The sequence below is a fragment of the Chiloscyllium punctatum genome, chromosome 45, assembly GCF_047496795.1.
Source record: "Chiloscyllium punctatum isolate Juve2018m chromosome 45, sChiPun1.3, whole genome shotgun sequence".
Taxonomy (NCBI): Eukaryota; Metazoa; Chordata; class Chondrichthyes; order Orectolobiformes; family Hemiscylliidae; genus Chiloscyllium; species Chiloscyllium punctatum.
Window position 1 is genome coordinate 12,490,153 of NC_092783.1, and position 12,515 is coordinate 12,502,667.

The 12,515-nt window shown below is 40.3% G+C and overlaps 1 protein-coding gene across 2 annotated transcripts in view; it reads right to left on the reverse strand.

Moving 5' to 3' along the window:
* Positions 1-12,515, reverse strand: part of LOC140467162 (zinc finger protein 76-like) — a 72,353-nt gene that overhangs the window by 23,633 nt on the left and 36,205 nt on the right. For both annotated transcript variants that reach the window (XM_072563291.1, XM_072563293.1), the window contains exons 5-7: positions 10,754-10,953; positions 9,628-9,702; positions 8,375-8,491 (exon numbers count right to left, since the gene is read on the reverse strand). In XM_072563291.1, coding sequence (XP_072419392.1) covers positions 8,375-8,491; positions 9,628-9,702; positions 10,754-10,953 — 392 coding nt within the window. The remainder of the gene's footprint in view (positions 1-8,374; positions 8,492-9,627; positions 9,703-10,753; positions 10,954-12,515) is intronic.

The window sequence follows — 12,515 nt, forward strand, 5'->3', positions numbered from 1 at the left end:
CAAACTACCTTCAATTCACACTTAAGAAGCATGTCAACAAAGTCCACGTTATCCATTTGTAATCTAATCTCATGAAATACTGAATGAAAGTACGCTATGACCTGACATCTCTCAGGTCCAGAATAGTCAATGGTGCAAAGGAAACTGTCTCAAAACCTCATCTTCCCCATTGGCAATGATAGATGGTCACTGGATTGCAAATATGACACCGCGAAGATGAATGATGTTCGGAGAGGCTTGGCATTCGAGGTGGGAAGGAGGGTGACCTAGGGACTCTTGGCATTGCTTTACACTGATACTTTCATGGGTCTCTTTCAATGAGGTGAGATGAATATTGTGCATGAGATGGGATATTGTCAGGCTAGATGTTAATGTAGCTGTGGTATATGTCTCCAGGCTCCTGTGACATTATAATCAGGAGTTAGCCCCTCACACTACAGGGACAAGTCAGATTCCAGAGTGAAATCAGGTTCCGATACGTCAGATGCTTTATTTCTGCAGTTTGATTGTCATGGTGCACAGTCACTGAACATTTTCACATAAAGCTGCCAATGTTCTTTCAATGGAGATACATGAGTATATTGCAGAAAAATGCGATACATAACCATTTAAACAAAGAGACAGATTCAACCAGACAGGAGTGTGTCTATCTGAAAATGAATGCTAGCCATGTAGACAACACCTCAGGATGTCCACAGTCATCACCACATACCTGTGCCAGCTGCTGGATGAGGACCTGGACTGGCTGGCAATCCTACCCTGGTACCAAAACTAACAGCTGACTTTAATTTTTATGCCAGCTAATTGTCTCAGGAAACTAATGCGACCTTTGTGGCACTTTACAATTGTCAGCTCATGTGTGTACCAGGGATACCCTGACATTGTCTTTCCCTTCTGACATGGGAAGTCAGGCCATCACTGGGTTCTCATTTATTCAGAGTACAATCAGTCACATCCACATAGTAATCGGAGCGCTCTATAATAAACTTAACAGTCTTTGCCAACAGAAAAGCATTTCACTGACTTTTTGTTCATGTAAGTTGTGACTACAACAGCCAAATATGGCAGCTCTGTGAGAGACGTCCAGAGAGCTGTCACGACTCTGAATTCTGGACTACTCATTTGGTGCCAGCCTATACAGTATGGTTGATGGACAGAAAAGGGAACCCCCCTCCACACCTGACTGATGACACCTTGAAGTAATCCGCAGACCAAGGCTAAGAAATGATACAATTCTGCCCACATCAGAACCATTGCATAAGACCATAGGCCTCTTAAAAATCAGGTACCAATCCCTGAACGAGTGAGGTGGTGCCATGCAGTATACCTCAGAAGGGTGTCCCACATTATAGTGGCATGCTGCGCTCTGTACTGTCTCAATGTTGGCTGAGGAGATGCAACAGCAAGGGGAAACCTCAGAGGAGGAAGATGAGGATAAGGATCATGAGATAAGCCAGGATAACCAAAGAAATGAAGACAAAACAAAGGACTTCTGAGCCAAGATAATCTTATAGCCACCTGCTTCTTGGGTGACTGGGCTGGGCAGAAGGAGTGAATTAGTATTCCATTTGATTTATCTATGTAATAAAATGCTGACCTTTCCTTTCAACTGTGGTTCTGACCTTAGCTTTGTGAAAGCTAAAGCACGCATGGAAACCTTATTCTGGAACAATGTTACCACTGAAGCAGGTGTGATATAGTGAGCACTCTATGACCATACACTCCGTGATGATTAAATTAAAATGGTATTTATGACTCGCACTAGTAAAAACACACCTTGATGAATGGAGTATACTGTTGGCTTTTAAATCTAGCATCAGAACTTATGGCCCAGAAGGTCCAGCCAGGATTGGGAACTACCTGTACACTTGTCACTTTTGATTTGCCTAGTCATTTGCACAACATTATACATGCATGATTAATGAGTTAAGAAACACAAGACAAGTAACTGCACAAGACAATGTGCCCGAGGCATTGGTGGGTGTGCCCCTATCTTAGATTCTATACCTTAATTCCAAAATAGAATATCTCAGTAATATCTCTGCAAAGCCTCAACTGGAACAACTACCTTGGGAGGAGTGTGAACATTCTCCTCCCACACTAGAAAGCTGAAAAACATCTGATTATCCAACAATGTACTCAGACAACGGGAGTTATAAAAGGAATGTGTCTGGAAGAATTCCAATCATGTTAGCCATACAAGTGGAATATAGCCATACACTAGTCATGACCAGATTTCGGATATTTGCCATTTAGAGAGAGAGAGAGAGAAAGAAGAGAGAGTTGTGTTACCCTTTGTGTATTTAAGCACTTGTTTTCTTTGCATCCCAATTCTCAAATAAATGAAATGTGGACGAGGAATCAGGTTCTGAATGGATTCCCTATCTCTCTTTCTCCATTTGCCCTGCATGATTTGAACCTTGTTTGCTGATTTTTATAATCTAGATGCCACAGACAGATATTTCTGAAAACACTCAGCCCAACAGCTGCTGTTTCTAGAAAAAAGGTCTGTCTTTAACTTTAAACCTCCTCAACACCAAACTCAGAATGACCACCATGTGAAGCCAGCCAAGTCACCAACCTTCAAGAACAACATGCCCTTTAACATTTTAAAATTAACTTAAATTTAAATTGCCTAATCTATCCTCCCAAGCTACAGTCTGTGTTGTTGTGTGCTTTCATTGCCTATGATCTGAGGATGCTACCTTTTGCAGGGGAGGATTCAGACATGTTGACCTTTTCTCTCAATCAAGGATTCCCAGCTACCATGGTTGACAAGGCCCTTAGCTGTGCCTAACCCATTTCCTGCACTTTTGCCTTCACCCCTTCGCTCTCCTCCCATCCTCACTTTCCATTCCACCAACCGCCATTTCTACCACCTCCAATAAGATGCCACCAGCAGACACCTATTTCCCTCCCCTCGCTTGTTGCATTTGTCAGGGACCAGCCCTCCAGAAGACCCTAGTTCATTCCTCCTCCATTCCCAAAAACTCTCCTCATCCCCACAACACCTCCCTATGCAATTGCAGAAGGTGTAACACTTGCCCTTTTATTTTCTGTCTTCTCAACATCTGAGGCCCCAAACACACACCTTCCAGGTGAAGGAGCAATTTACTTACACTTCAAACAATCTAGACTATTGATTCACTACTCGGAATGTGGGCTCTTTTACACTGGGGAGACGAAACGTGGACTGGGCTACTGCTGGAGATGTTGTTCCCAATCCAGATTGACTGAGATCTCCCAGTCAAGAAGTCCTGGTACCAGCTATTTCCACTGCTTTTATACTTGAGGGATAAGTGGGTTTTCTATTCCCAACGTTTGTTTGCGAGCTTTCAGTTCCTAGCCACTTCAACAAACCACTGTGTTCCATGACCAACGTATCTGTCTCTCTGGATTAGAGTGGTGCTGGAAAAGCACAGCAGGTCAGGCAGCATCCGAGGAGCAGAAAAATCAACGTTTCTGGCAAAAGCCCTTCATCAGGAATAGAGCTCTATTCCTAATGAAGGGCTTTTGCCTGAAACGTCGATTTTCCTGCTCCTCGGATGCTGCCTGACCTGCTGTGCTTTTCTAGCACCACTCTAATCTAGACTCTGGTTTCCAGCATCTGCAATCCTTTTTTTTACCGATCTATCTCTCTGGCCTGCCACAGTGTTCCAGTGATCTTTGGTTCAAGGTGGAGGAACAACAACTCATCTTTTGCTTAGGTACCCTCCAGCCTTCAAGGCTCGACACAGAGTTTAACAATTTCAGGGCATGAACATGTCCTTTTTTGTCTATTATCTACTGCCACAACCCCAGGTCCTGTCATGAACTTGGTTGCTTTCAGCACAGCAAATCCAATTTCATCTAATCACAGTCCCGGTTATCACCTATCTAGCTTCCATTCTTCTCTGGCTCACTGTCAACAGTCCTTTTGTCGAAGTCCCCTTTTCTGGGCTCCGTCTCCACCTGTCCCATCATTCCACAACCAACGCCCCTGCCCCCAACCTTCCCACTGCCATCAGCATATATAAGCAGCCAGTTGCTTCTAGTCCTGAAAAATGGGGAACTAGACTTAAATCATTAATTCTGTTTTCTCTCCACCAATGCTGTCAGACCTGCTGAGTTTGTGTCAATTTCTGTTTTTGTTTGTTTCTGTACCTTAACTGCATCTCCGTGCCTTAGTTCCACAAAATGTTATGACTTTACAAAAACAAAACATATCATCTTCAGTTATGAATTTTTCTGTTGATCCCCAGACTCAACAACTTTCTGGGGAGGGGGATAGGGACTGGAGCACAAAGTCACAGCTCAAAACCAGTCACAGGTAAAATTTTGTTCCTTTTGGTTTGGTATTGCACAGCTATAACCTTTGAAAGGATTGTAAGCAATAAACTAAACTGTTAAAGTTTGTCTGAAAACTTGCATTACAATACTGACTGCTTCCACTAGATGGTAACAATAACCAACTATATGATCCAATTAAATCTTGTGGCACAGTGCAAGCAGATTACATGATCTCTTCTGAATCAGCCACATACTGTTGTTCGAGCCTACTGGGGTTTATATTCATTGTCCCATCATGTCATTTATCTTGGAGAATAAGGCAATTAGAAAACAAAAGTCTGAGAACAAGTGTCACTTGAGGTTCACGTGATTTGGAAGAGGGGGGAGTTTTATTCAAATCCTTAAATTGGAATCTTCAGCTGTGCTAAACCCAATACAATCTAATTCAGTGATCTAGGGATGCTCCAATGTGTATTTTGTCCATTGGTGTAGTCTGGACTGGATCTGCTTAATCACTTTCCTTTAAGCCACCCCTGAAATCCCTAACAGATAGAGCTGCAAAGCTTTATTTCACCTTTACGAGACTTTGAAGGCGCTAAAAATATCCCAAGATCATTCATGGTACTTTCCCCAGGAGTGCTTGCCCCTGCAATGTCCCACTTGTCATTTTTTCACTTGTATCCACTACTCAATCACAGTCCTATCCTTTGTGCCCTATTCTCTCACTGTCCTGTCTACATTTTTCCTTGAGTGGTATTCATTCATAAACGGTTGCATTATTAATCTCTGCAGTTGAACATGGCATAGAGTTGGAAATTTAAAACGTGGCAGGGGAGCAGTGTAGGCTGAAGTCCTGCCTTCAGATTAGATTAGACTTACAGTGTGGAAACAGGCCTTTCGGCCCAACAAGTCCACACCGCCCCGCTGAAGTGCAACCCACCCATACCCCTACATCTACCCCTTACCTAACACTACGGGCAATTTAGCATGGTCAATTCACCTGATCTGCACATCTTTGGACTGTGGGAGGAAACCGGAGCACCCGGAGGAAACCCACGCAGACACGGGGAGAATGTGCAAACTCCACACAGTCAGTCACCTGTGGCGGGAATTGAACCCGGGTCTCTGGCGCTGTGAGGCAGCAGTGCTAACCACTGTGCCACCGTGCCGCCCATCAATATTTCCAGCAGGGTCAGGAAACCCACACACTGCTGCTTGTGACTCTCAGGGGCCATACTGGAAGTGGGAATTTCAGAATTTTTGAAATTTTCAGTGAGCTGGATGCTACCTTTTGAGTAGCGGTGGGGGGAAAGAGAGCTGCAAGCAGTCTGGAAGTATTCCAAAATCACACCTGGATTTGTTGCAGGAAGGTAGAGCACATTTACAGTAAATCATGAAGTACTATAGGCTAAGTTATATCTGTGTTTATTAAAGTCAGTAATTATAATGCTGAAACTGAAAAAGGTAAGTGACAATTGTATAATGCAGTTGCCAGTTTATTACTACTTATGCTCTATTACAATTGGTAAGTTGTTAAACAAAAGAATAATATTATAGAAGTTGAAAAATCTTCAATTTCATTAGATTATCCACCAACAATAAAGTATCATGCTGCATTGTACAATATTGAAAAGCTAATCCAGTGTATTATTCTGAATTAATTGTTTAAAGATGCCCATTGTTGTTATGCAAAACAGCTCAGCCATTTGTTTGGCTATTTGAAAGCTTTGAGATAGACAAATGAGCTTCAATTTAGCTTCAAACGACCTAATTGATTCTATACTGTAGATTCTATTTACACAACTATCCAGAGTAATGAGAATTTGATGATCAACAGATATACAGAGGAACCTCCATTATCTGAATATCGGATTATCTGCAAGATCGCAAGGTCCCGGTGTTTGATTGAATTATGTTATCCGGCATTCGATTATCTGGAATTCAATTAACCGAACAAAGTACTCCCTAACCATGTCCTTTGGGTAATCGAGAATCCTCTGTAGGAGTTTCTTAAGCAGTGTATGGTTTTTCAAATGCCTTTCAAGTGATATATGTTCATTTTGGCAGCTCTGCATTAAGAGCTCAGCAACATCTTCCAAACGCTATTACAGGGCATTGTGCTGTGTTTACATAGTGGATAAAGGGGGAATGTGGTATTGGATATGAATGTAAGAGGGTAAAGGGGTTGTGATGAGGGTGAATGGGTGAGCAGTTGGTCAAGAAGGGTGAAAGGGTTAGCAGGTAAGACAATTAAGGTTAGAGGGGTTGAGAGGTCTAAGGCCGAGAAGCTGAGGGAGAGGGACTGGTTTTATGTTTTTTATGAATAGAGTATGGTCTTTTAAACTTACTGTTTTGGTATCAGAATGCCTCTGTTTGCCAGTGTCAGACCTGACTTTAAGTTATCCTATCATCTAGGAGATGAAAATCCTACCTGCAGACTCGGAATTCCCACCAACATGGTGAAAATCACACCGGCTAACTTGAGCTTCTCCCTCCCTCCAGATTATTCCTGACCTGCTGAATAGAATCATAGAGTCATAGAGATGTATAGCGCGGAAACAAACCCTTTGGTCCAACTCGTCCATGCCAACCATATATCCTAAATTAATCTAGTTCCATTTGCCAGCACTTGGCCCATATCCCTCTAAACCCTTCCTATTCATATAACCATCCAAATGCCTTTTAAATGTTGTAATCGTATCAGCTTCTACCACTTGCTCTGGCAGTTCATTCCATACACACACCACCATTTGCATGAAAACGTTGCCCCTTAGGTTCCTTTTAAATCTTTCCCCTCTTACCCTAAACCTATGCCCTCTAATTATGGACTCCTCTACCCCAGGGAAAAGACCTTGTCTATTTACCCTTTCCAGGCCCCTCATGATTTTATAAATCTCTACAAGGTCATTCTTTAGCCTCCAATGCTCCATACTTCCAACATTTAGAAAAGGTTGAAGTGCCCAAAATCTGTGGGGGCAAAATAATGTGAGATTCAAGAGGAGTGTAAGAGTGAAACAGTGAAGATATAGTGAAGAAATATAGACTCTTGAACATTTCTGAAGTCTCAGGAGTCTCTATGAGAGGTTGTGATCTATTAAGAGGACTTGAAAAAAGTTACACAAATATTACTACATTTGTTCAGAAAATATGCAATTCTATAAAATAAATACTAGATTTAAGGACATCACTTCTAATCAGTGTATCCTATTTAGACTTCAACCTTTGCATTAAATAAAATGCAAAGCAAAGATCATGAAATCATATATGTAATAATTCTTTATTTATGTACGATAAGCTTGCTGTTGGAACACTCATCCATCCCTTTGCTGCCAACAGACTTAATGGTTCCAATATAACCCTGGCTGGCCTCCAACATTCTACCCATCACAAATCTGAGATAATCTAAAACTGTTCTTCATGTCTTAACTTGTGTTGAATTCTTTTCACCCTTATTTCTATCCCTGCTGACCCACAATGGCTCCCAGTTAAGCAAATGGCTGGATTTAAGAAGTTTCATCCTTACTTTCAATATCCCTCAGTGCCTCATCACTCCCTATGCCTGTAATCTCCTCCAGTCACACAATCCTCCAAGATTACTGTGCTCCTTCAATTCTGGCCTCTTGAGCATTCCTCATTTTAATTGGTCCATCACTAGTGACTGTGCCTTCAGCTGCCTGGATCCCATGCTCTGGAATTCTCTCCCTAAACCACTGTTCTTTCTAAACTCCTTATGACTTACTGCTTTGATATTTTGGCCATCCTTCTGAATAAGGCTGCTAATTAATGTCCAATTATCGACAGTTCCATGGACAAGTGTCCAGTAGCTGAGCCGTTTCATATTGGATTATATGAATCTACGCTGGAGTCATTCTGGTCCCAGAGGTCAAAGTACTGAGCCTGTCTCTTATACTTTTTTTTTCACAGATAAGTTACAAAAACAGAAATTGCTGGAAAAACTCAGCAGGTCTGGCAGCATCTGTGGACAGAAAGCAGAGTTAACCTTTCGGGTCCAGTGATCCTTCTTCAGAACCTTAAATCCAAGGTGAAGGCTCAAGCGCATAAGTCACAAAAATGTTGCACAAACCACGTCAGCCCCATTATTTACCTTTAAATGATGTGCAGTTGTATACAGTCGGCCACAGCCCTCAAACCCACAGCGAAATGCCTTTTCCCCTATCTGCTGCCCCTTTGCGCTGACTCGCACTTCACCATCAATCACGAGCTGTGTAAAAACAAGAGGGGATAAAAATCTTTCAATGTTAATTAAAGCAATTTGTGTGGCATGGCACATCAGTGCACATCAGGAACCCGCCTCAGATAACATTCCTCCTCCAGGCAACATTCACTCTTTAGCTTCAGTCAGATGGTAAATTTTTGATCTCAGGATAACACTCAGATTAGACAACTCAGCAGTAGAAAGCAAATTAAAATGGTAATCTGCCCCTTATGGTTGAAACACATATCCAAACAGCAAGTGAAAAGTAGTTAGGTAAAACAAGAACATCTGGCATTAGTTAGCTAATTTTTATATTATATTATGACCAAAAAGCAAACTGACCTTTGAAACATACAATTAAATGATACATCAAATTATACAAATCAGACAATGGAAACAGTCAGACATACTGAGCATTGGAATAGTGTAATCAACAATAATATGCACCTCATAACTTTTAATTAACTACTTCAGTTGAATAACACAAATTTGCAGTTGTGTTTATTAAATGTTAGTGTAATCTAAATATGAACCCTACAGAGAAACTGTTAAGTAAAGACTGGTCCAATTAAATTATGGTTTTTAAAAGAACTCATCTCAAGAACACAAGCCTTTGAAATGTTTCAACCAGAACAATGTGCAAATAAACTCCTGAAAGTTTTCATTGAAATTCTAATTTTATTGAAGACTGATAAATGGATCAAGCTATTGGGACTAATGCTTTGACACCTAGTTTTTACAATGTTGAAGGAGATATGTAGTATAGAATGTAATATAAGTTAATTCAGCCAAATAAATTGGTAGAAAATTTGATAATAAAAGAATAACATATGTGCAGTGTTTTAGTTAACCATTAAGATGTCTTAAAGGATTAATTATTAATCATTAAGATGTCCTTTACATCCGAGGAAGGTTGAGTTTGCTTCAATATAGCAGATTAATTGCTCCCAATCAAACACAAATACCAATACCTTCCAAATTGTAGAGTTAAACAGGCACTGCTCATTGCTACTAGTTTGGTGAAACACCAACTGCAAAATACCACCCTTGTCATGAGTCAGCAAAGATGTCTCAGGTCCACAACTTCCCAGGGATTAATTTGCATCACCAATCTTATGCTGATATGAAACTGAAAGTGATACCTGCACAGGTTTGTCCTTGCTCACATCGGAAGGTAGCCCAGTAGTACTGCTGACCCCTTCATCTTCCTCAGACACCTGAAAAAACAAACACTTCAAACCAATACTAATTCACTAAAGATCTTCTTTTATTTAAAAATATTTAAAACAAGATGGTTGATTTAACATGAATATCATTTTATTACAAATTGCACATTTGAAAAAATACTTTGTTGTTATTCTGTAATGTTGTTTAGTGGGTCAGAAAATTGATTATTTTATGCTATTTTAGGGATGATTTTGAACCACTGATTATTAGACAAACTGCAACTTATTAAATCATGTTCTGGGATTTTAATTGCTGTTTTGGATTGAATTAGTCAACTCTGTTCATTGTTCTGTTTTTATTTATTCACAACCTTCGTTACGTACTTAATTGACATCACATACAATTTTTAATTTGAGATCATTCAGCAAAACATAAATGCAAGATTAAATTTTTTGGAAATTGATATCAGATATTCAACAGGATTGTAGTGAGAGTTAGGGCCTGGATGAAATTCAGCTAACTTGCTATTTTGATCATGGGTTTTGGCAGAGTTGAAGTTCATTACAGATGTGAAACATAGGATGTAGGTGCAGGAGTAAGTCATTGGCCCTTTGAACTTGCTCTGCCATTCAATAAGATCGTAACTGACCTGCCTGCAGTCTCAACTCCATTTACTCTCTATCACTATTGATTCCCTTAACTATCAAAAATTTATCTAGCTCAGCTTTGAATAAATTCATTGACTTGGTTTCCACTGGAGAATTCCACAGATTAATGACCCTCTGTGAAAGATTTATTTGCAAGTCACTCTTAAAAGGGAGACCTCTTAGTCTTACAACGTCCTCTACTTCTGGTGTCCAAAAAAGAAAACTCCCTACGGTATCCTTCTTGCCAGTAAATTAACCTGGACTGTCCTGTTCCCCAGAACAACCAAGCCACCCAGGCTTTGCATCTGGCACAATTTGGAAGTCACACATGGCTCCCTTCATTCCTCCATTTTCCCTTGGAATTAAAGAGACAGTCATGAGACATAATCATCCTACAAAAGCTCACATTCACAACAATGAGCAAAGATTGTTCCAAATCATGGATAAAGCTTACCTTGTTGGCATAATGCTCAAGAGAACTAATAGACTCATGGTCGACAGTGCCATCTGTTGGAGCACGCAGTGTTTCTAAACCTGCTTCTGTCTGCACAGCCAGGATAGTGTTGGAACCCTGCATTGAGACTGGGTGATGAATATAGGCTGTTGTACCATCCTCTAGTTGGACTGCTTGTACTGCATCCTGGTCAAAATCATCTGGGGAAGACAATTAGACACATGTCAAGGTCAAATAATTGCTACTTACCAGGGCAATTTTGAGGCAACCACAGTACAGTCGGTTCTGTTATAACACGGTAGTTCCGTTCTCATGCAATCCCATGTTCTCAGAAAGTCTCATAACAGCAGCACCATTTAAACTGATGGGGCCAGAATCGAGTTATAGCCAATACATGGTTTAAAGGTTTGCACTTTAAGAATAGTCTCCCCAATTGGTCAATTGCGTTCTCGTGAATTCATATTAACGAAATGCATGTTTTAGCAGAATGACCTGTAACTGTTGAAAGACAGCATGGCTTCATTATGTTCTAAATAACTTCCAACAAGGTCAACTGTCAATGACTTATTTTTATTTAGTGTCACAAATAAACAACAACCTTAGTCCAAACTTTGGATTATTTCTCAGCTTCAGTACCAAGACACTTGAACTTGACAATATAAGGTGCTACCTCAAAGGTTTGGTGGTTTCACAAGATGCATGTGTCTGTGTTTGCCTTTGCTGATATCAGTTTATTTCTTGTTCTACATCCCCTCTACTACCTGCAGATTTTCTTTCACTGCCACTGTCTGCAACCGGTTTTCTCAGCATGAGCAATATATTACCTCCCTTCCCATTTTCGAAAAGTTCTTCAAATTGTATTTTTTTTCCTCACAGTGTGTTTTCCCCAGCCGAACCATGGTCTCTTTTCTGCTCAGTATCTCATCAATGGTCATTACCTCATGAAGTGCTGCACCATAGACCTGTCTGGTTCTGCAGCTACCAACAGTCTGTACCTTGAATAACAAAAGGTCAGGCTTCTAAATTAGGCTGGTTATGGTATAGAGAATTGATTGGTGATCTCAAAAACATGCACGCATACTGCTGACAAGTTAAAACTCCACAGCCTACAGGGGAATCCTGACTTCCAGGTTCCTCACACTTCTCTGATCTCCACTCACATATGGCAGGTCATGTAAGCAAAAAAACAAACCAGGCTTGACATTTGCTGTTACCAACACCACAAAAAGGGTATGTCTCATTAAAATTCTTGTATGCAGTTCTCATGGAAATGAGATCATCATTGGCAAAATCTTAATGTATTCAATTATGATATAGATCATAAAAAACAAACTGCGTCAAAGCAATCACTTAGCAAATGACACCAACTGCTTCAAACAAAGGGGAAAAAAACCATGTGCATTCATATAGCGCCTTTCATTACCTCAGGACATCTCAAAGCACTTCACAGTCAACTAAGCACTTTGCAGTTGAAATCATTATCATAATGTTGAGAAAGACCTATAAAACAAGAACTGCAAAGTCTACTGATCAAACTACTTTAAGTGTTTTTTTTACAATATCCAGCTATCAATGGCCATAAGATAAAGTGCTATGCCATTCAAATATATAACTTAAGTGAAGGTTTGTTACTTTGGAGAATTCATTGCCACCTGCAATTATTTGAAAGGTAACTTAAAACAATAAAAATCTGTTTAGGATTACTGAGTTAATACAAGCTTTTCTTAAAACAAAAGGAACCTAATGAATTAATATATTTTGT